The sequence below is a fragment of the Opisthocomus hoazin genome, chromosome 34 (assembly GCF_030867145.1).
Source record: "Opisthocomus hoazin isolate bOpiHoa1 chromosome 34, bOpiHoa1.hap1, whole genome shotgun sequence".
Classification (NCBI taxonomy): domain Eukaryota; kingdom Metazoa; phylum Chordata; class Aves; order Opisthocomiformes; family Opisthocomidae; genus Opisthocomus; species Opisthocomus hoazin.
This window is the reverse complement of record NC_134447.1, coordinates 3,389,132-3,412,468: the sequence shown is the minus strand read 5'-3', so window position 1 is coordinate 3,412,468 and position 23,337 is coordinate 3,389,132. Positions and strand designations below refer to the sequence as shown.

Here is a 23,337-nt window from a genome sequence, read left to right as displayed (position 1 = left end):
TAGCATTTACAGGAATACACAAGGAATTTTACTCTCTGGAGGCTTTTGTGCGTCTATGTACTCAAGTTTTCTGTTACCTTTTTGTAAATGTTCTTCTGCCTCCAGGCTGTCAACAACTTCAAAACCGGAGCTGGCTACACCACAAGGTTCCTTCAGAAGATTCAGCAGCAGCAGCAGCAGCCACCACCACTGCTGCCTGTCGCACCTCCTGGACCCTTTCAGTAAGTAAATCTGTAGATCAACCTGAACAGAAAAGACACCAAAACGCTGCAGTTAGAGTCTTCTTCTTGAGCTCCCCCGCTAGCAGTTTGTGTGTCACTAGTGCCAGTCCAGATAATTGTGGGAGTTCTGGCTGCCGCTTCTGCTCGGAGAGAGGACACTTTGAGATGCTGGACGTGTGCCTCATGCAAGAATTTTCTTAGCAGTGTTGCTTGTGTGGTGCCCTTCTCAGTCCTTCAGTGCAGGTTTACCCTGAAGGAGGAACTTTTTCCACCTGATGCCTGGAATGCAAATAGCCGCTCTGTCCAAAGCCTGTCAGGCTCCTCTGTGCCGTTGAACGCAAAGGATCGCAATCCAAAAGAAGCTCTGAGGCAGCCCCTGAACTAGCACACAAACCTTTCCTCGGAAAGCTGCTGTTATCGCATCTTCCAAAACGGAGATGCAGCGTGGGGGCTTTACATATTCTAATGCTTTCATGCGCAACTGGCTTAAGAAAATATCTGGTGTAGATTTTTTTTTTTTTCAGTTTACAGTAGTCAGGCTTTTCACACCTTGGACTTTGTATTTCAAGTAGCTCTTCAAAACCCTGTGTGAATCATAAAAATTTGGTTGTTTGTTTGTTTTTTTTGTAGTGCTGCCAATACCGCTGTATCTTCTCCTGCTCTGGTGACTGCCACCGAACGTTCTGAATCTTCCTCTCTGTCAGTGAGCTGTTTGTTGGAAGAGGAGGTAAGTTGATTTCAAGAGATGCAGGGATTCCTCTATTGTAGTGGAGCTTATTTTCCACCCCTTTGCATTTTTTCACAAGGGCTATCAGGTTGCTGTCCTAAGACAAGCAGCATTACCGAGTCTCCTGGGCCCCCAAAGGCAATCAATCCCCACCACTGGTAAGTCAGTATTACTTTAGAATTTCTTTTATCAATGATCTTCAGGTAAAGTGAATGGGATTTTGTTCTGTTTCCTCTCCCCGCTCCCAAAGGTCATCCCACGAGAGCCGGTACAATTCGCCCAGCAGGTGCCAGACCAGGCTGGGAACTGTGAGTATGGACAGAAATTCGGTGTATTACTACTTGTAACCTGTGAAATGAGGCTGTAACACGTAACTGATGCAACAGCAGATTTATAGTGACAGAAGTGTGCACAGATAGTTGTGGAGAATACAGATGGTAATTAATTTTTAAATGGCTTAACTGGAATTGGCTTTAACAAAGGGGATCTGTGCTTGCAGTAAGATTATTTCAAGGAAATCTTTTTGAGGATCTCTTGAATTGGTGAAGGACTTTGACAGGAGGCGTGATGCTAATGAGCATACGCAGAATAATGGGAAATGATTCTTTAAAAAATCAGAACAGAAAAACTTGTGAAGAAAAAACTCAGGGTAGCTGACGTTTTCTACCCCCAAAAATCGCTGGGGCAGGAGTCTGGCTAGCTCTCTGCTGGCGATGCTGTCAGTCTCTTTCCGAGAGCAGTGGCACTGAGTCCTGGTACGAGAGGCCGAGTTGAGAAGCTTTTTGATACGACTCTTGTTGAAATGCGGTCACTGTCCCTGGGTAGAGCTAGCGGTGTGTGCAGCATTTTGCTAGGACAGCTGGCTGGAAGTGTTGGTTAAGTAGTCCTGTCTGTAGGAGCGCAGTGCAAGTATTTTACGTCCCGCACAGACTGCCAAAGAAGTAGTGAAGTTCAGCAGACTGAGCTGGCATTTTAAAATGGAGCTTTACTGACTTCAGGCTAAATGCTGTTTTCCTGATGTTTGATACTGCACTGTAGCCATTCAGAGTTGCTCTTTCTGCATCTCACTGCAACAAAAACGATTTGCACTGCGAGTAGTGGTGGAGTCGTTAAAAATGTGCGTGCTCACGTACCAGTAAGGCCAGTATACACCACCTTGAATCAATCAGTGGCTGTGGTAGTTCATGCGCCAGAGGGGAGTGGAAAAGACTGACCCTTCCTGCATGTTTTCACACTAACAAGCAGCAGCTGTTCTGTCTGGTGAGCAGAACCTTTCCCACGTCATCAGGTTCTGCAATTTGCAGTAGCATTATGTCGGCAGCTGCGTGAATCTTTGACGTGAGCATATAGACAGGAAAAATAAACCCCAACTGAATCTGGGAGGAAAAAAACTGTCGAGAGTGACTGTTTTGAATGAACTTCTATTTTTTTTTTCTTTTTTTTTAAGGTCCAAGTCTCCGTATAATACTTCACCTTGCTGCAGAAGATCACATACCTACTCCAAGTCGAGATCTGCCCGCTCGTGCTCCTCCTCTCGATCATTAAGGCGTTCCCACTCTCGTTCCCGCTCACCATCGCCGCCGTATCCAAGAAGAGGCAAAGGGAAGAGTCTAAAGCATCGCTCTCAGTCAAGGTCACACAGGTCTCAACATTCAAGGTCACGCTCACGCCCATGCAGAGGACAGCTTTCACAGTCAAGGTCTCCAGGGTTTAGAGGCCAGTCTCCCGCCAAATGGACTGCAGCTCGAAGGGGAGGAGAGAGGGAGCGTTTTAACAGAGGCACAGAAGGTCCATCCTGCGATCTGAAGGCTTACTGTGGCACTGAAAGCAGTACTGTTATTTCCAGTTTGACTGACTTTAGAATGGCCTTACTCTTAGTAATGGAATGACTTCAGATGGTGATAGCAAGTAACTTATTTCTTTTGCCTTTAATAAAAATATTAAGACATGATTTCAAATAATAAACAACATACAACAGAAAGAAACTTGATTTGATATGTTTTTAATTAGATGTGTTGCATATTACAAGCCATGTCAGGTCACTGGTAATCAGCCTTGACTTTGCTGTTCAAAAACAACAGGGCTAAACTTGATCAGTTCCCTGAAATCATTAATTAAAATAATAAAAGTCCCTGGAAAAAAAAATAGCAAAGAGTCATTCACAGCTCCAACAGATACCGGAGCAGGCCATCTGCACAGATTCAGTACAGCTGTATTTTTCAGCCCTTTGGTGACATTTGTATTGCATATGCACACCCCCAGCTCGTCCAGAACATCACACCGCAGGCAGAGTCAGGAGAGAGAAAACGTCCTTTTACTGTGGACACCGAGTGCGGGAGCCTGGCAGTCACAGGGGCTCCTCCAGGAGCAGGAAATCAGCACCTGCAGCGACACGGTCAGAGAGCACGGATCAACGCGCAGAGGCAGCAGCAGCCGCGGCTCGGTTCCCCTGTCTCTGGGAACACAGCGCACAGGGAGCTGTCGACAGCCCAGCAGACAGAGCTGCTGCCGGCAGTGGCTGCGCGGTGGCTCTGGCGCCTTGTCCCCACGGGTGATGCCCTCGCAGAGCTGTGTGTGCGCAGAGAGGCCCCGTGCCCCTGTGCCAGGCAGCGGGGCTCCGTCGGGAGCCCCCGGGAGCTGCCGTGGGGTCCTTCCCAAACCCTGCGCAGCACCAGCCCGAGCTGCACTGCCTCAGAGCAGCGCTCAGAGCTGGGAAAGACGGGCAAATGAGCCCGGCACACACCTGGGCTTCTGCACTCGCTGGACCCTCCTGCTTTTTTCCACTCCCCGTCTTTTTCTCTCTTGCTTATTTTCTTCTCTTGCTGGCATTCCCTCTCCTCTGCCCACACCTCTTTTCTCTTTCTTTTTCTTCAGTGTTCATGTTCCTGGGGGGAGCCTGCAAACCTTTCCATCCCACAGTGGGATTAGATAGGGGAAACCAGGACCCACTGGAATCAGTTCTGCATTTCACCAGAGCTGACTCCTTTTACCTGCTTTCGTCCAAAGGCTCTTTGGTCCTTCCGCACATACCGGGGAGTCGAGCGGTGTCCCTGGGCTGGCAGGAGGCGAAGTGACAGGTGCCTACACCAGAAATGGCGGCGTCAGCAGGTGGCAAGAGGCGCCCGGGAGTCGTCAGTGACCGTTTGGCAAACAGGCTTTGCTTGGGAAATAGGTCTTGCTGTAGAAAATTTGGAGGTATTTCCTTTGATTAAGCACACGCCTAACACATTTGAGGAACAACCTTTCCAGTTTCACCTACAATGTATCACCCCAAAGAAAAAAAAACACCAAACCCACAGAAACCCAGCAGGGATGGAACGCCAGGAAGAGGCCCAGCAGCCACTTGGACTCATCAGGAACCACCCTCCCACACCAGACACATTGTCCCAGTGGTGGTGGAGCTGCCGTACCTCTGCCGTTTCCGATCCCACCACCGCTGTGGATGTGCCCATGGGCGTGGGCGACTGCTCAGCTGGGGGACCAGACAGGTCAGCCACCTCCTCCCCAAAGATTTCTCCGCAGTTCTCGGTCATAAACTCCACCAGTGTCTTCACCTGCACACAGCAAAGCCTTGCTCTCAGCGCAGGGGCAGGCAGGCAGCCTCTCCCACTCCTGAGCCTTGCTTCCACGCAGCAGGCTGTCGCTGTGGGGCTGCTCTTCCAGGCAGCCACCCCACCAGCGTCTGCTGGAGAGAGGGGGCAGCCAGGGACCTCTCCACAGCCCAGCTCTGATCACCATCCGGCTGCAGCCGTCCCGCTTCAAGAGAGCGTACCTTCTCCGTCACCTCCAGCATGGCCTCCAGCGGCAGCAGCTCCTCGTTGGGTGGGCTCAGCAGGTTTGGCCCAACGCGGATGGCCAGGCTGATGACGCTCATCCTGCTGCTGGCTGCGTGCTGGCCGATTTGCTGGAGGAGGGACAGCAGCCGCTTCAGGAGGACAAGATTTGCTGCAGGCAATCTGCTGGCCACCCTGAGGGAACAGGAACACCACGATGACAAAGCAGCTGTTGCCCCAGCCCTCCTCCAAGCTTGCCAGAGGCAGCTGGGAGCCAGTGGCTGTGTTGCGCAGCTCTCCAGGGGCTCTCACAGAATCACAGAATCACAGAATGGTAGGGGTTGGAAGGGACCTCTGTGGGTCACCCAGCCCAACCCCCTGCCCAAGCAGGGTCACCCATAGCAGGCTGCACAGCACCGCGTCCAGGCGGGGCTGGAATATCTCCAGAGAAGGAGACTCCACAGCCTCCCTGGGCAGCCTGGGACAGGGCTCCGTCACCCTCAGAGGGAAGAAGTTCTTCCTCACCACGCAGTGCACAGGAACACAGCGCAGAAATCAGGAACATGAAATAAAACGAGGAGCTGGCATGTGACTGCTAGTGACATGTGCTGTGACAGTTAACGAGTGCGTCCCGTGTAACACAATTCCTTCAGAGGATGATGTCGGAGTAACCCAGAGGTGTTTTTCTCCCCTCTCCCTGTTCCAGGTTTCCTCCAGTAATCGCCAGTCTGATGCGACTCATCCGACGGAAGCTTGCCAGCAGCCGTCACTGTTCCTGCTTGTGGAGGTGAGTTTCTTGTGACAGGGCTGTCTGCCCCAGCGTTTCCTTTTCGGAAGCATCTGATGTTCAGCTGAAAGAGAAATCAGAAATCTTCCACTAAAATTCACGCTTTTCTTTGTTCGTTCTGGTTGGGTTTATGGTCCTGGATCGTTTATCAGCTGGGTAGGTGCAGGAGCGCGTGTGTAGGAACACGGTGGAAACCCTGGAGCAGTGATGGAGCTCTGGTTTCAGCAGCAATGGAGGGATGTGTCATGCCTGCACCCAGTTTTGAACCAGCGTCGCAGTAACTGAAGTTTTTGCATGTGTTACATGATGGATGTTACATGATGTCCTTCATCTGTTGTGGCTGCTTTAGTTCTTGACTCCATCAAAATCAGCTGTAGTGCTGGAAGTTGCAAAACGTTCTCCTCTTCTTGTGTTATTTGGTGGTTATTCCAACCACCAAACAGCTCTGTGCGGCTGTGCTTTAACTTTGCAATGTGCAACATTTATGTCAGCAGAGTTCCAGTAATTGCTAGAAATGCAACTGTGGTGTTTGGTTTGGTTGTTGCTTTTTTTTTTAAAGTATAAACTATTTCCTCAAAGTTTTAGTGGATTTCATTGGCCAAAGTCACAAGGCATGATTGCACCTTGATTTCATTCAAGCTGTTCCAAGGGAAAGTACTGAAAAATGCTACAGAACCTCTTTCAGCTTCCCCTCCTCCCCACCCCGCTACTAAAGCTGCTGTTGCTCTTTCAGACAGAAGGGCTGTCATTTTCACAGGGTGTCTTTGTCAAGTTTGGCAAAAATCCCGTTCCCGGCTGTGCCACTCCTTCCTGGGTCCTGTCTGTGTGCACACACGGCTGCATTCAGTGGGCGGAATTACGGGAAGGAGTTTGCAGCAGGCTGCTGTCGGCCATGGGCAGTGCTATGGAGTAGTTATTTCTGCAGTAGCCAAGTAGAGCTGTGAGGAACTGGGAAGCGTGCTGAGGTCTGACGTGCCTGGAGACGTTTGGTGATGTAGACGTAGCATGGGGTTCTTTCTTCCTTACAGCCTCTCATCTGTCTGTCTGTCTGTCCCAAGGGCTGGAGGCGTCAGTTAAACCCAGTGGCTTTCCACCACAGATGGTGAAAATCTCAGGAGTACGACTTTGGTGGGTCCTGTCGGCACGCGGGCAAGGGCACTGGTCTGCCAAGATGATGTGACATCCTCAGAAGAGTTTGGTGTCTTTTCTCACTTTTGGAGTGTTGCCAAGTTACACTCTGGGCTTTCTCATTCTGCTCTGATCTTGCAGAAGCTCGGTCCTTCTTTGTCCCTCTCCTGGGTACCTTTCTGGAAAGCCATTCCAGAGGCCCATGGTGCCTGAGCAGGGCCTGTGTCCCTTCGTGCGGTGGCTGTTGGCGAGCTGCCAGCTCACAGGGGCTGGTGGCTGTCACCCTCCTTGCTGTGTGAGGGACAGGGAGCAGATGGGACCCCGTGCTCTCCTGGGCTGCCTGGATGTGTGCTTGGCAGATGTGAGCAGATGGAGATGGCTGCTTTGTTGAGAAGAAACAAGAGTACCTCTGAGATTTAGTCAGTTAAATGCTCAGCTGTTAGGAAAGAAAGAAAAGGCTTCCAGAGGGTGGAAGGCAGGGTGTGGGGGGGCGCCCCGGGGCATGCTGGGAGCTGTAGTCCTGGGGCCTGCCCTGGGGCAGGGGCTGCTGCTGGCCATGTTGGTTCCCGGGGCATGCTGGGAGCTGCAGGCCCGGGGCAGGGGCTGCTGGGTGGCCATGTTGGTTCCCGGGGCATGCTGGGAGCTGCAGGCCCGGGGCAGGGGCTGCTGGGTGGCCATGTTGGTTCGCGGGGCATGCTGGGAGCTGCAGGCCCGGGGCAGGGGCTGCTGGGTGGCCATGTTGGTTCCCGGGGCATGCTGGGAGCTGCAGGCCCGGGGCAGGGGCTGCTGGGTGGCCATGTTGGTTCCCGGGGCATGCTGGGAGCTGCAGGCCCGGGGCAGGGGCTGCTGGGTGGCCATGTTGGTGTGGCAGGGACAGGATCCACTGCAGGCCCCGGCTGAGGTGAGGGCTGGGGCTGCCCGTGAGGGGAGCGGGGCCGTGGGGCGGGCACTGGGGGCTGTGCTGCCTGCTGGCCACGCGAGGGGGGCAGGGGGGAGGTCCCCGCTGGAGCTGGGCCCGGCCGGGGCAGCCCCGGGGGGGGAGCCCAGAGCTGGGGAGGGGCAGGGGACAGAGACGGAGCCCCCGGGCACAGGCACCAGCGGGCTGTGGGCTGAGCAAGGGAAGGCAGAGCTGCTCCTCTGTGTGTTGCCTTTCCCTCTGCTCCCTTCTCCCCTCCCTGTGTGTTGCCTTTCTCTCTGCTCCCTTCTCCCCTCCCTGTCCCTCGGTGAGGCTGGTGTCCTTCCCTGGTGTCCTTCCCTGGTGAGGTGAGCTCCCAGCCCGGGCTGAGGGAGAGAGAAAAGGGGTGAGGGGGGAGGGGTCGCAGCCCTGAGTGTGCAAGTTTCATACAGACGCCCGGTTCTGAAGATACAGCGTGTGTGTGGGTCAGCGTTACCTGAAGATTTTTTTTCCTGGTTGATTTGATGCAGCGTGGTACATTTTGGTGGGAACACGGGGATGATGTATCCGAAGTTGCTGAAAATGAGGTGATCCTGGTCATAGGTTTTTTTTCTTTGCCTGTTCTGGGAGCATCATTCTGCATGTATTGCTAAATGTATGTCTTCATTTCATTGAAACTGCAGTGTAAAACTGGAAATATTGTACCTGCAAAAGAATGGGAACAGCTGTCCTTGTTCGCCAAGGTGAGCAGAGAAGCAGTGGGGAGCAGTTTGCAGGATCAGAACTTCAGCCTGCTCTGGGTGATAGACCCTCAGGTGGGTAAAGAGAAACCTCGCTTTTTGAAATACAACTCTTCCTATCATGGTATTTCTTTTGTTCGGTTGTGTTGGCAGTCAGACTCTAAACATGTGATTAAACTGTTAAAAATCAAGCTATTTAAGGATTCTTTACTGTCTTAAATCCCATTACAAGCAGTGCACTGTGTTGCCCTGTGGATACTGCATTCTCATGAGTGACCTGACTGGAAGTTTTCCTTTTCTTTCTAGTACAGGGATGCATTTATGAAGGCAAATCCAGGGTACAAGTGGTACCCCACAACAAACCACCATGTGACGGCTCAGACATCCCCTGTTGCAAACAGGAGAAATCCATGGGCTTTGCCTCAGACTCTGGGAGAGATTCACTAAGCCTGAGGAAAGAGACTACAAGGTGAAGAAATGCCCCAGCGTCACTTCAGCGTGGCAGGTGAGATTTCCACCCATGTTGCTCAAACACAGCAGCTTCAGTTTGTTTGAGGATGCGGTGTTGGAATTGAACTGCAAGAGCAGTTTTCTCTACTGCACGTAGTACTGTAGTGCTGATACCTTTCATGTCCCAAATGCGGTTGCCAAGACTCGAGTTAAAACTCTGCATAACAACCTAAAATTTTCCTTAGTGCATGATTGTTTTGAAGAGTCAAGTCCCGATCTGTGGCATATCATAACGCACACCCTGTATTGGGTCCAGATTTGACTGAAGCTTATTTCAGGGCTATCTGCTGTTGAAGATTTTCATTTTCTAGTCAAAAGGGAAAACGCTGGTTAGAGTGATTCACAGATCCGGTAATAACCTAACAGCACAATGTATGCTGTTAACCAGGTGTCCTTTATTACGGCGCCGGGCACATGGGGGATCTCTCCTCCAAACGTGTGCACCAAACACCCTTTAATTTCAGGTTAAATAGAACTACAATATGCATATTAATCGTTATATTTTTGAGAGCGTATGAATCTATTCCAATTCTCCTTTAGCAGGTGTATTAGAGCTCCTGGGTAGTCTCTGGTGGTCTTAGGTCGTTACTTCATCTCTTTCAGTAGTCTTCCTCATTTGCCCGTGAGTTACATCCGGGGCGCTGCGCATGCTCGGTTCGTTCTATCTCGTTGCAAAACTGCAAAGCTGCTTTTCGCTGGTTCTTGGTCGCAGCTCCTGCTCTTGTCACAGTCTTGTCCTTGCTAAGTTTGCTAATCTATAAGGAGAGCTTGCAACTTCCACACAGGTGCTTTGTTAAAACTAAAACTAGAAAATACCACTGCAGCTAGTTTGGTAAAGTGTCATGTTTCTTATTATTCCTTCTATCAAGAGGTGTTAAAGTTCTTGTGGATGAATGTACCACAGGCGAAAACTTTTTGTATTTAAATCAGTAGAATTGCTATTTAACTTCACTTAAAGAGTGCCCTGTTGTCTATTACATCTTGGAGAGGAAAACATAAAAAAAAAATCAGATCTGTGACTAAGTGTAGGTGCAGTGCCTGAACGAATGAAAAGCAGGTCATCTCTCACTGGTGTCCACAGACAGCAGAACTGTTGCAGTCCTGACCTTGAAATACAGAGACATTGACATTAAATACTGGGACCTTAAGAACCTTGGCTTTTACATTGTCTTTCTATATCTCATTTTAGTTTGCTGCCACTCTTTTGTTTCGTTTGTCCCTTCACTTCCTTCATCCTCCTCCCTACTGAGATCTTGTTGAAGGCTAAGTTTTTGAAATCATTGCCTGTATTTGTGGGTATTGCTTGTTTTGCTGTAGATCTCTAGCTTTTTGCATAGCCTTGCTATGTCTGTGTTCGTGTGCTGCCCTCAGGTTTTTAGGTTTTGCCTTGACTTCCTTAATCTTCCTCCCTAATTAAGTTTTCTAAGTCGAAGGGTTTCCAGAGTGCCCTTGCTTTCTACATTGTGTTACTGCAGCGGATTTAGTTTGCTGCCATGGGTTATTAGATTTGCCCTTCCTTAATCTTCCTCCCAATTTCAGTGTTCATATGAAGTCTTAGGATTTCACATATTGTTGTCTTCAAGAGTTTTGTGTCATTCCTTAGTGCTTACCTTTATTGTTCTATTATTTTTTTCGTTTTTCTTTTAATCTCTGTGGGTTTTTCACTTTTTGACATTCATTTCTTGGTCTTCCTTTCTGCTGTAGTCATTCTGTCTTGGTTTGTGTCTTTATGCTGGCTTTTTGCATTGTCTTTCCACAGCTGTCTCAGTCTGCTGCCACTCTTTTGTTTCGTTTGTCCCTTGACTTCCTTCATCCTCCTCCCTATTGAGATCTTATTGAAGGCTAAGTTTTTGAAATCATTGTGTGTATTTGTAGGTATTGCTAGTTTTGGTGTAGATCTTTATCTTTTTGCATATAGCCTTGCCATGTGTGCCTTAGTGTGCTGCCCTCGGTTTTTAGTTTTTACCTTGACTTCCTTAATCTTCCTCCCTGGTTAAGTTTCTTTCTAAGTCGAAGGGTTTCCAGAGTGCCCTTGCTTTCTACATTGCGTTTCTGCAGCGGATTTACTTTGCTGCCATGGGTTATAAGGTTTGCCCTTTACTTCCTTAATCTTCCTTCCTTATTTTAATGTTTGTGTGAAGTCTGAGGATTTCAAATCTGGTTTTCTTCAAGAGTTTTGTGTCATTCCTTAGTACTTACTTGTATTGTTCTATTTTTTTTCCTTTGTTTCTTTAATCTCTGTGGGTTTTTCACTTTTTGACATTCTTTTCTTGGTCTTCCTTTCTGCTGTAGTCATTCTGTCTTGGTTTGTGTCTTTATGCTGGCTTTTTACATTGCCTTTCCACAGCTGTTTCAGTCTGCTGCCACTCTTTTGTTTAGTATTTCCCTTGACTTCCTTCATCCTCGTCCCTATTGAGATCTTATTGAAGGCTAAGTTTTTGAAATCATTGCCTGTATTTGTAGGTATTGCTAGTTTTGCTGTATATCTCTAGCTTTTTGCATAGCCTTGCCATGTGTGCCTTAGTGTGCTGCCCTCGGTTTTTAGTTTTTGCCTTGGTTTCCTGAATCTTCCTCCCTATTTCAAGGTTCATTTGAAGTGTAACGTTTTGAAATCGCTGTCTTCAAGAGTTTTGTGTCATTCCTTAGGTCGTTAGTATTACAGATTTTCTTTCGAAATCTGTCTTTTAGTTTGTGGTCCTTGTATTTCCCTATAGTTTTTCTTTTGTTCCCTAATCTCTGTTGGTATTTCACTTGTTGACATTCATGTCTTCGTCTTCCATTCTGTTCTAGTCACCTTTTTGTTGTTTTTCCAGAACACCTTGGCTTTGTACATTGTCTTTCTACATCTCATTTTAGTTTGCTGCCACTCTTTTGTTTCGTTTGTCCCTTCACTTCCTTCATCCTCCTCCCTACTGAGATCTTATTGAAGGCTAAGTTTTTGAAATCATTGCCTATATTTGTAGGTATTGCTTGTTTTGCTTTAGGTCTCTAGATTTTTGCATTGTCTTTCTATGTCTGTTTTAGTGTGCTGCCCTCAGGTTTTTAGGTTTTGCCTTCACTTCCTTAATCTTCCTCCCTAGTTAAGTTTTCTTTCTAAGTCGAAGGGTTTCCAGAGTGCCCTTGCTTTCTACATTGCGTTTCTGCAGCGGATTTACTTTGCTGCCATGGGTTATAAGTTTTGCCCTTTACTTCCTTAATCTCCTTCCTTATTTTAATGTTTGTGTGAAGTGTGAGGATTTCAAATCTGGTTTTCTTCAAGAGTTTTGTGTCATTCCTTAGTACTTACTTGTATTGTTCTATATTTTTCCTTTGTTTCTTTAATCTCTGTCGGTTTTTCACTTTTTGACATTCACTTTTTGGTCTTCCTTTCTGTTGTAGACATTCTGTCTTGGTTTGTGAAACTCCCCCAGGCACCAGTACAGGCTGGGGCGGCCCTGCTGGAGAGCAGCTCTGCGGAGAGGGACCTGGGTGTCTTGGTGGACGACAGGCTGACCATGACCCAGCAGCGTGCCCTGGCTGCCAAGAAGGCCAATGGCATCCTGGGGTGCATCAGCAGGAGTGTGGCCAGCAGGTCAAGGGAGGTTCTCCTTCCCCTCTACACCCTAGTTAGGCCTCATCTGGAGTGCTCTGTTCAGTTCTGGGCTCCCCAGTTCAAGAAAGATGAGGAGCTACTGGAGAGAGTCCAGAGGAGGGTTAGGAGGATGATGAGGGGACTGCAGCATCTCTCCTACGAGGAAAGGCTGAGGGAGCTGGGCTTGTTCAGCCTGGAGAAGAGAAGGCTGAGAGGGGACCTTAGAAATGCCTCTAAATATCTGCAGGGTGGGGGTCAGGAGGACAGGGCCCAACTCCGTTCAGTGGTGCCCAGCGATAGGACAAGGGGCAACGGGCACAAACTGGAGCAGAGGAAGCTCCAGCTGAACACGAGGAAGAACTTCTTGCCTCTGAGGGTGACAGAGCCCTGGCCCAGGCTGCCCAGGGAGGCTGTGGAGTCTCCTTCTCTGGAGATATTCCAGACCCGCCTGGACGTGATGCTGAGCAGCTTGCTCTGGGTGACCCTGCTTGGGCAGGGGGTTGGACTAGATGACCCACAGAGGTCCCTTCCAACCCCGAACATTCCGTGATTCCGTGACCCACAGAGGTCCCTTCCAACCCCCAAACATTCCGTGATTCCGTGACCCACAGAGGTCCCTTCCAACCCCGAACATTCCGTGATTCCGTGACTCACAGAGCGCCGTGGCAACCCCCAAACATTCCGTGGTTCCGTGGTTCAGTTGAGTGTGCAGGGAGCGTGCAGGGAGTGTGCAGAGAGGCCAGGCGTGCACAGGGAGCAAGTCGTGAGCGTGGAGCGTGAGCAGTGACCATGCAAGGAGCACGCGGTAAGTGTGCATTAAGCATGCAGTGAGTGTGCAGACAGGCCAGGAGCGTGCAGGGAGCTTTCTACGATGGCACGACTGGTTGGGTAGAGGAGGGGAGAGCCGTGGGTGATGTCTGCCTCGACTTCAGCAAGGCTTTCGACACGGTCTCCCATCACATCCTCCTAGGGAAGCTCAGGCAGTGTGGGCTGGACGAGTGGTCGGTGAGGTGGACTGAGAACTGGCTGAATGGCAGAGTTCAGGGGGTTGTCATCAGCGGCGCTGAGTCTGGTTGGAGGCCGGTAACTAGCAGTGTGCCCCAGGGGTCAGTACTGGGCCCAGCCTTGTTTAACTTTTTCATCAGTGACCCGGATGAAGAGTTAGAGTGTACCCTCAGCAAGTTTGCTGATGACACCAAACTGGGAGGAGTGGTGGGTACACCAGCAGGCTGTGCTGCCATTCAGCGAGACCTGGACAGGCTGGAGAGGTGGGCAGAGAGGAACCTGATGAGGTTCAACAAAGGCAAATGCAGGGTCCTGCCCCTGGGGAGGAACAACCCCAGGCACCAGTACAGGCTGGGGCGGCCCTGCTGGAGAGCAGCTCTGCGGAGAGGGACCTGGGTGTCCTGGTGGACAACAGGCTGACCATGAGCCAGCAGCGTGCCCTGGCTGCCAAGAAGGCCAATGGCATCCTGGGGTGCATTAGCAGGAGTGTCGCTAATTGGGGCGCCCTCGTTAGCAGCGCTAATGTAGAACGGGGCGCTGATTGCCCCGGCTGCGAGGGGGGTGGGATTTGGGGGGGCTTGGGGGGTCCCGACCCCCCCCGCTCTGGCCCCACCGGCACTTTGGGGGGGGGGGGCACACCCGAACTGCGGGGAGGGGGGCGGAGCGTGACGCGGTGCCCGGGAGGGGCGGGGCACTGGGGGGCGGGGCGATGGCGGCTCGGGAGGGGGCGAGCAGCCAATAGGCGGTGCAGGCGGTGACGTCATGCGCAGCCATTGGCCGAGGCGCCGCCGCTCGGCGCGTGCGTTCTGAGCCCGGGTCGGCATCAAGCGATACGTGGGGTGGGGGGAGGGGAGGGGGGGACACCCGCGCCGTGACAGGCTCCCACGGTGCCACCCAGCCGGGGTGGGGCCGCGGTGGGGGGGGCTGTGCTGTGACCCCATGCCGCGCGCAGGCCTCGCGGCTGAGCACCGCCCCGCTCGTGACATGTGTGGGCTGTGGGGGGGGGGAAACCCAGGGGGTGTCCGTGGGGCTCCCCGCACCCCGCCCGGTGCAGCCAGGGGGGAGCTGTGGGGGTCCCCGCCCCTGGGCGCAGCGTGGGGGGTGGGGTGGAGGTGTGTCCCCGCGGGGGGGCGGTGTCACACGGTGGGGGCGGGGCGGGGGGGCGGAGCCGCCGCCATAAAGCTGCGGGGGGGGGGGCGGGGGCACGTCCCCTCCCGGCGGTGCGGAGCGATGCGGAGCGGAGCGGGCTGCGGTACCCCCGGCAGCGGCGGCTCTGCGGGGCCGGTGAGCGCCGGGGGGGTTTTGGGACCAGGGGGGCTCCGTGCGGGCCCCGTGCGGGCCACAGCCCCCTGACACCCGCCCCCCCGGGCTCCTCTCTCCACAGGTCTCGGCCTACCCTCGGCCCCCTCCCGATGGCTCTGCCCGCCCCTCCGCATCCCTCCCCCCCCTCCCGGTTTATTTTCCTGTTTTTGTTGGTTGGTTGGTTGGGCTTTTTCCTACCCCGCACCCCTCCCTTCTTTCTCCCTTCCCCCCGCCCGCAGCAAGATGGTGCAGAAGGAATCTGAGATCCCCGGTTTCCACCGCTCCTTCAAGGTAAGGGGGTGCTCCCCGCCCCCGTGATGCTCCGGAGGGGGTAGGGGTTTGGGGTGCTCCGGGGGGGGATGGGAGGGTGCGGGGTTGGGGTGCGGGTCCGCGGCGGTTGGATCCCCTGCCCGGAGTGGGGGGGGGGGGGGGGGGCACGGACACACATCAGCGACCTCCCCCTTCCCCCCCCCCCCCCGAGGAGAGAGGGGAGCGCCCAGGGTGATGCCACCCAACCCGGGCCGCAGGACCCCCATGTCCCGCCGGCCCGGTGGTCGGGGTGCTCCCCGAGGGGGGGTCAGACACCCCACACACACCCCCCCCCCCACAGCAAGGCTTTGCTCACCCCGCTGCAGCTCCCACCGGTGTCCCCCGTGGGGTGGGTCAGCGGGTGGGCTGCATGTTCCCCCCCCCCCCAGCTGCACTCATTCACCGCACGTCTGCGAGCAGGGGGTGGGGGGCTGCCGGGCCCAGCCTGGGACCTGTTGTGCGAGGGCCAGATCCTGGCAGGGGGTCTGCAGCCAGGGCACCAGGACCCCCGTGCCTCCCGGTCACTGTCACGCGAGGGGGGTGCGAGGGGGGGGGTCTGGGTCCCCCAAACGCTGGCTCTCGTCAGCCGGGCACCTTCGTGGGAGCTTTGTTTAGTTTGGCTCCCGGGGCTGCGAGGGATGCTGGGACCTCACCCGAAACCTGCCCGGCTTATTTTAGCTGACACCTAATCCTGCTCTGAGGACTTCTGGCTGGGGTTTGGGCCCCCCCCTCCATCCCCCCCTCCATCCCCCCCTACGTTCCCCCACCCCCCGGGTGGTTGGGGACCAGGACGGGGGGGACACGGGGGACACCTCGGATGCGCTGCCGGAGCTGCCGCGCAGCGTCTGCCCTGTGTGTCCCATCCCCCAAACCTTTTGTGTGCCGGTGCTGCGGCAGCGGGCAGGGCCCCCTGTCCCCCGTGTACACCCCTGGTGCCCCCCCCCGGGAGGCCTCATCCTGCCCACGGTGCAGGGACTTGGGCCCGAGCCGCTCATCCCCGCCATGACATGGGGGCCTTGGGGGGGGCTGGAGGGTGACACCGCACTCCGCAAACCCTGATACTGTCTTTTTTTAGGGGGGTGAGGGGGGAATCTGGCCAAACGCTGCGCAGGAGCGTTTTCAGGCATCAGGAGTGGTGCTTGGTTGGGGGGAGATGCTCGTGGCATCCCCGCACCGCGATGGGGACCCCCCGGCCCCTCGAGAGCCGCCCCGGCAGCAAACAGGCGCTCTCGGGCTGTTTCTGGTGGCGGTGGCCGGGGCTGGCTGCTCCCGCGCCGCGCTGGGGCTGGCAGCCGGCCCGGGCACCGGGGCACCGGGGCGGGTTGGGGAACGCCGCCGGGAGCTGCTGCCTCCACCCAAACAGATTTCGTAACCCCGCGGAGGACGGGGCCCTTTCGCCTCGCGGCCGGGTGCCCCCAGCACTGCCCCGTCCCGCGGTGGGGTGGCTCGGGGGGGGCTGAAGTTCCCCACGTCCCCTTTGGGGTGCTAGGGGCGGAGGCGCTGGGTTTGGGGTGGGGGAGGCAGTGGTTCCCACACCCATCACCCATGCGGGGTGCAGGGAGGGTTGGGAGCGGGGCCCGATCCTGCCAGGTCACGGGCATCACGCAGCCACGGGCACGGCGCTCACCGGAGCGGCGCTGAGTGGGCTCCGGCCCCCCGTGACCTTGCGGGGAGGTGGGAGGACGCGGTGCGGTGGCTCCGGAGCCCGTCCTGCCCTGTGGCTCTTCGTCCTCCCCCCCTCGCTGTAGTTCAGGTCAGGGTGGATATTCGGGGCTGGGTTGGTACGCGCAGCCCCAGTCCCTCTCATCATCGCCCGCGTGCCGGCCTGGGGCTGCTGGCACAGAGGCATGACCCCGCGGCAACATCCCCGGCAGGAGACGTGGTCAAACCCTTCCTCCTCCTCCTCCTCCTCCTCCTCTTCCTCCGGCTCTGCTGCATCCCTCTGGCAGCAGTGCCGTGAGCCGGTGCCCTGCACGAGCAGAGCGTGTGCCAAGGCCAGCGGCGTGCCTGGACCGGGCGGGCGGCGGCGGCTGGTCCAGCGACTGCCGTCTCACTCGTGTTCTTGGCCCTTGCAGGAACAAAACCCCTTCGAGCTGGCGTTTGACCTGGAGCCCGTCTTCGAGTGCCCTGGACCTCGGGATGTCGGCCCTCTGCATTCCCCCGAAGGCGTTGGGGGGCTGCCCCAGGGGTGGCGATGCTGGGCGGAGCGCAGGGTGGCTGGGGGTGACTCAGGCCAGTGGCTTTGCTCCGGCGCAGATGTGCCTTTGAGTCAGCCCATCGACATCCCCAGCACCAAGAAAAGGAACAAGAAGCAGCACTGCAGAGCCACCGACAGCTTCTCCGGCAGGTTCGAAGGTGAGCGGGGCTGCCCAGGGACCCCAGGGGTCCCCCCCGGGCTGCGGCAGGGCTGGGGCCCTCCTGGTGTCCCCAGGCTCGGGGACAGCCGTGGTGTCCCGTGCCGCGGTGGGGCCGGCAGCTCAGGCGCCCTCTCTCCTGCCAGATGTTTACTGGCTGCACGACGAGGTGCTGGGAGAAGGGGCCCAAGGCAGAGTCCAGTCCTGCGTTAACCTCGTCACCAACAAGGAGTACGCAGTGAAGGTAAAGCTCTGCGGCTTGGGGCTGCAGAGCCGGCTCCTGCCCACCCCCTGTCTCAGTTTCCCCTTCTGCCCTCCACATCCTGGGCTCCTGGCTCTCCTGGCTGTGCGGAGCTGGCACAGGACGACGGTTTCACGGGGTAGAGGGGATGGAGAGGGGCAGGAGCGGGGCAGGGCCAGGCCACGCAGGTGGCACGCTGTCCTCTGCCACCGCCCAGCTGCAGGACCTTGGTCAACCCCCTTAGCCACGCTCCTATCCCTGTAAATTAGGGCAGACACGAGATTAAATTAACGCTTGCGCCGCGTCTAGGGACTTGGGGCAAGCAGGGGCATGTGGTGCGGCAGGGTGGCCAGCCCCCGCTCGCCCCAGGGAGGTCTTCGTGCCCCCGCGAACACTAGAGGGGTCAGGGGATGAGCCAGCTGCTTTTGGGGTCGGGGATGGTGGTGCCGCATCCCTGCACCCCACAGGCTCCCAGTCACGGCGTGGGGGGGCTGGGACAGGCCCTGTGTCCAAACGCAAGGGGCACTTGGCTTCCCCTGTTGCCCCGGGGTGCTTTTGGGTGCCCAAGGAGGGAAACTGAGGCAGGGGGAGGGCTGCATGGTGGTTGGGTGTTCAGTGTGCCCCGAAGGGCTGGGGGTCAGTGAGACCACCCAGCTCTCCCCCGCGGGTGGAGACCCCCTGCTCACCCCATGGCACGTCCACCAGGCACCCACTGTGCCAGCGCCCAGCGGGGCGAAGGGCCGTGCTCCGCTGCCGGGGCGGCTGCGCCAGGGCTCGGCCGCAGAGCTCGCCTTGGCTGCGGGCCCCGGGAGGGAGCGGCTTGGCCCTGCTGCCGGGAACAGCCTGTTCTGCTGCCTTAACCCCTTCGGGCACCCCCCGCCTGCCTCTGCCCGGCCCCGGGGGTCCCAAGCGCCGGGTGGGTTGGGGCGCGGTGGCTGCCGGCCCCGGTCCCTCCCCAGCAGCGGTGCCTCTCCCTGAGTCTCACCCGCTTTGCCTTGCAGATCATCGAGAAGCGCCAGGGCGACGTCTGCAGCGGGGTCTTACGGGAGGTGGCGATGCTGAATCTGTGCCAGGGACACAGGTACCGCAGGGCAGCCGCCGTCCCCATCCCCCACCGTGGGCACAGGGCGCGGGCTGAGACCGGGCTGACGCTCGAGACACCCATGGGCGGCAGGCAGGCCGTCCTCCTGCGCGACTCTCCCTCTGCGTGGCCTCGCCGGGAGCATCCCGAGGCGACGTGGAGCCGCTTGCCATGACGACGGGGCCGCGGCGGCCGAGTTGGAGCAGTGCCGAGGGGCGAGCCGAGCTGCCGCCGCGGCGTTCGCCGTCCCGCCGCGGAGAGCTGCTGAGCGGGGCTGTTTCTGGAGCGGGGCGAGCGAGCCAGGAGGGTCTGCGAGCAATTAGGGAGCAGGGCCTGGTGCTGGAAGCCCCTCTCCCCACTGGAATGTGGCCGGGGGCCCCAGCCGCGTGGTTTCAGTCGCTGGAAACCCGATTTTCTCCTCCGTTGGCCCTGCCCCGGGGAGCCGTGTGGGGTGGGGGGCTGCGGGGAGGGGGGGACCCCGCGATCTTTTTGGGGGGATGCCAGGCTGACACCGCTGTCCCCGCAGGAACATCCTGCAGCTGATCGAGTTCTTCGAGGAGGAGGAGAGGTTTTACCTGGTGCTTGAGAAGATGAGGGGAGGTGAGTGTGGTGCCGGGGCGGGGGGAGCGGGGGCGGCAGGAGCCCCCCCAACACCCACGAGCCCCCACTCCGCTCTCGCCCGGCCGCAGGCTCCATCCTGACCCACATCCAACAGAGAAGCCGCTTGAACGAGCTGGAGGCCAGCACGGTGGTGCGGGACATCGCCAGCGCCCTGCACTTTTTGCACAGCAGAGGTGAGCCGAGCCACCCCGGGGTGCAGCCGTGCCCCCCCCAGCCGGCGGGTGCTGCCCCCCCCTCCTGCCCGGGGAGCAGGGGCCGGTGCCGGCCGCGGGCGCGCAGGGTCAGGCCCGGCTGCATCGTGTTGTCCCGGTGCGGAGTCTGCTCCTCCGGTTTGGCCGGGACTCTGGGCCAGCAGCAATTTGTGCCCTTCGCCATGACGCGGGTGGTGATTTGGGGTGGGGAGGGAGAGGTCCCTGCGCCGCCCCCAGACCTTCTGCTGTGGAAATCTTGGGGGGAGGGGGGGGCAGGCTTTTCCACTCATCGCCTCTTCTCCCCCCTCCCAGGAATTGCTCACAGGGATCTAAAACCGGGAAATATTCTGTGCGAGCGCCTGGACCAGGTGAGCGGGGAGCAGGGGGTGGTGCCGGGGCTGGGGGGGCCCTGGTTCCCCGCGGGGGATGCTGCTGCGGCAGCTGGGGCGCGAACGCGGGGCTGAGGGTACCCGGGGGCTGCTGGGGGGGGTCACTGACCGCTGCTCCCCCCCTCCCCAGGTCTCCCCGGTGAAGATCTGTGACTTCGGCCTGGCAAGTGGCATCAAACTGAAGGGGAATTGCTCCCCCATTTCCACCCCGGAGCTGCTCTCGCCGGTAAGCGTGCAGACCATGGGACAGGGGGGGTATAATGTCGATGGGGGGGGTCCTGGGGGGGGGGGGAGGGGGTGTGGAATGTCCATGGAGGGGGGAATGTCCATGGAGGGGCCCCTCGAGGCTTTGGGGCTGCGTGCAGCCCCCCGCTACTCGTCGCTCCCGTCGCTGCGGGACCCCCCTCGGCGGCAGCGGCGGGCGAGATGCAGTTCCGTAACGTGGGGGGGCCGGGCAGCGCAGGGGGGGCTGGCGCAGAGCCCGGGCTGCCGTGAGCCTTAGCAACAGCCGGCCCCGGCGGAGGCAGCTGCACAGAGGCTGCGCTTTCGGGGAGAAGTGGGTCAGGCGAGGGGCTGGGGGGGCCACCGTGATCCCCCCCACTCCGGTTGTGGGTGAGAGGGGGCTGGGGCTGCTTGCGTGCGGTGCAGCCCCTGCAGGGTGGGCACCCCGAAAGCTTCTGGGGTGCCCCTGTGTTGCAAGGAACTGTCTCACATTTGGGGGGGGGCACATACCAAGCCTGCCCCCCCCTGCAGAAAGCCCTGCTCCCCTTGTCACCAGCAGCAGGGCCCCCCCCCGTGCAGGTGTTGCCCTGTGCCCCGCTGTTTTCGGGGTGCTCACGGTGTTTCCAGGGTGCTCACGTGCTGGGGGGGGGCAGACCCTGGCCCACGCGGGGTGCCCAACAGCAGAGGGGGGGCCAAAACACCCCCCCCCCCTTGTTCCTCCGCGCTTCCCCTCCCCCAGGGGGAGGACCTGAATTTCTGAGGTGTCCCGAGTTTCCCGTTCTCAGCAGCGGGGGCAGAGGGGGGTGGGTGCTGTGGTCCCTGCCGGGTGGAAGCCCATGCAGGGTGCTGCGGGTTGGGCTTGCGTGGGTGTTTTTCTTCTTCTTGCGGTGGCATCAGCTGCCGAGGCCGGCGAGGCGTCTCGTTTGGAGGCCTCTCGTTATGTTACGGGGTGATTATCTGCTGGCTGCAGCTCTGCTCTCCCCTGGTCACGAGGTGGTGCGGGCTGCGGGTCGGGTCACGTGCGCTGGAAAGCCCCAGAGCCCCGGGAGCCGTGGGGGAACCATGGGGGAACGGGACCGCTGGCTCTCGCCTCGCACCAGCGTTAACTCCTCTGGCACCCGGATCCGGCGCCCGCTGCGGCGGCCCTGCCCGCGTCAGGCAGGGGAACAGGCAGAGCCGGCTCCGTCCCCGCCGCCCGCCCGCCATGTCCCGGGCGATGGGACGGACGCTGCCCTGCTGAGCCGGCCCGGTGGCGGCAGTGCTGGGGGGCGGTCCGGGGGGGTGTTGCACCCCTTTAGGGTTTTATTTTTTTCGGGGTGGCAGGGCTGTGACATCCCCTGCGTGGCGATGGGAAACCTGGCCGGGATGATCTGCCCTGCCAGGACCAAACCCGGGAAGCGGCCGTGTCTGCACCCTCATTTTGGAGGGGGTAGCCCCTTAGTTCTGGCAGACACCCCCCCCCCTGCCTCTCAGCTCTGCCCCATCGCTCCCCTGTCCTTTGGGGCTCACCCCCGCCTCTCCCCGCAGTGCGGCACCCCCGAGTACATGGCCCCGGAGGTGGTGGAAACTTTATACGGTTACGAGGAGATGCCCACCTACGACAAGCGCTGCGACCTGTGGAGCCTGGGCGTCGTCCTGTACTTCATGCTGAGCGGGTACCCCCCCTTCGTGGGCCGCTGCGGCTCCGACTGCGACTGGGACAGCGGCAAGTCGTGCTACACCTGCGAGGTGCGTGGCAGACCCCGGCAGTGCCGAAACCCGCCGCTGGTTTGGCAGCACCCCTCCCAGCTCAGCCGCTTTTTTATTTACCCCCCCACCCAGGAGATGCTCTTGGAGAGCATCCAGGAAGGGAAGTACGAGTTTCCCGACAAGGACTGGGCGCACATCTCCTCTGGGGCCAAAGATCTCATTTCCAGGCTGCTGGTGACAGATGCCAAGAAGCGGCTCAGTGCGGCCCAGGTCCTGGAGCACCCCTGGGTGCAGGGGGTGAGTGCTGCTGCCCCCCCGCCCCCTCCACTCCCCAATGCCGGGGTGGGGGGACACCCCATTGCAGGGTCCTCAGCTCTGACCCGGCTGCGTTTCGTTGCAGTGTGCCCTGGATAACACCCTGCTGACCCCCATCATCTTGCAGAGGTGAGCGTGGGTGGCCCTGGGGTGGGGGTGGGGGACACATTCCAGCCCCCCAAATCCTGGCTCCTCTCCCCAGTGAGCTGCTCTCAGCTCTGCTTGGCTGCAGCTCTCGCCATCTGGGCAGCTGTTGCTGCACGTGATTCGGGCTGGAGCCGTGTTTTTGGTGCCTGACCCATCTGGCGTGGCATGCGCGTGAGGGGACACCCCGATATTTGCCCCCCAACCTCCCTCCAGCCCCCCGCATCCCACCCTGAGCCGCTTTCTCCCCGCAGGAAGAGCAGTGCCAAAGAGCTCACCTCCTTCGCCGCAGAGGCCGTCGCCGTCAACTGCCAGCTGACATGGTGCGACAAGGATGAGGAAGAGGAGGTGGGGGAGGAAGCACGGCCCGTCACCATCAGTGCTACCTCATGGGCCATGCAGCTCTACCCCCTCCTGAGTCCAAGCTGGTGGCCAAGCAGCGGCAGAAGTGCAAGCTGGTCAAGGCGGTGGCTGCTGGGCAGCACCTGGTAGCCCCCGTGGTCGTGGTGGCTGACCAAGCGTGAGCTGCACCCCTCGGACCTGCTGTACCCCACGTCCCCCCCATCCTCCTTCTTTCTTCCCGCCCCCCCCAACCCCCACCATTTCTGGCTAGTGACAAGATCAGGACTCGTCCCTGTGGCTGGTTTCCAGGGTTTTGCTGATCTTGTAGGTCTGGGGTTGGGAGGGTTTCTTGAAGATCTGTTTTTTAAGGTATTAAATCATTAAGGTTGCTTCACCCAGGACATCTGACTGACACACGGACTTTTGTTTCCCCGACTCTTGGTTTCTCCTCTGAGATTTTTTCCTCCCTCCCTGACACCAAAGGACTCTTTGTATCCGCGGCCGCTTTGCCGAGTTCAGCTCATTTCATGCTGTGAACAAAAGGCCCTCGGTCGTGTTTTCGACAACGGGAGTTGCGTTTTAACCTCGTCCCTCCCTTCGGAGCTGCGGGTCTTTCTCCGATGTTGGGGTCGATCCCACAAACCCCCCCTCCCGGGGGTCTGGGAGGCATCTCCCGGGCGCAGGGACCCCCGCCGTCCCGTGCTCGGGGGCATCCCCGGCTGCGCTTCGAGGGGCTGCGGCGGGCAGGGAGCAGCTCGGGCCGGGGAGAGACGGTGCCAG

At 57.8% G+C, this 23,337-nt stretch overlaps 1 protein-coding gene across 1 annotated transcript; it reads left to right on the top strand.

Moving 5' to 3' along the window:
• Positions 1 to 14,902: 14,902 nt before the first annotated feature.
• On the top strand, positions 14,903 to 22,204 carry LOC142365269 (MAP kinase-interacting serine/threonine-protein kinase 2-like). The gene is made up of 12 exons (XM_075445919.1): positions 14,903 to 14,950; positions 17,044 to 17,082; positions 17,176 to 17,323; positions 17,469 to 17,566; positions 18,565 to 18,644; positions 19,171 to 19,244; positions 19,334 to 19,438; positions 19,769 to 19,824; positions 19,976 to 20,071; positions 21,595 to 21,795; positions 21,889 to 22,053; positions 22,157 to 22,204. Exons 1-12 carry the CDS (start codon positions 14,903 to 14,905, stop codon positions 22,202 to 22,204), a joined length of 1,158 nt encoding a protein of 385 aa, XP_075302034.1.
• Positions 22,205 to 23,337: the final 1,133 nt, after the last annotated feature.

Coding starts and splice junctions, on each gene's coding strand:
- LOC142365269 (XM_075445919.1), top strand. CDS start 14,903: ATGGTGCAGAAGGAATCTGAGATCCCCGGTTTCCACCGCTCCTTCAAG. Junction 18,645..19,170: donor AATCTGTGCCAGGGACACAG/GTACCGCAGGGC, acceptor CTGTCCCCGCAG/GAACATCCTGCAGCTGATCG. Junction 19,439..19,768: donor GCACTTTTTGCACAGCAGAG/GTGAGCCGAGCC, acceptor CCCCCCTCCCAG/GAATTGCTCACAGGGATCTA.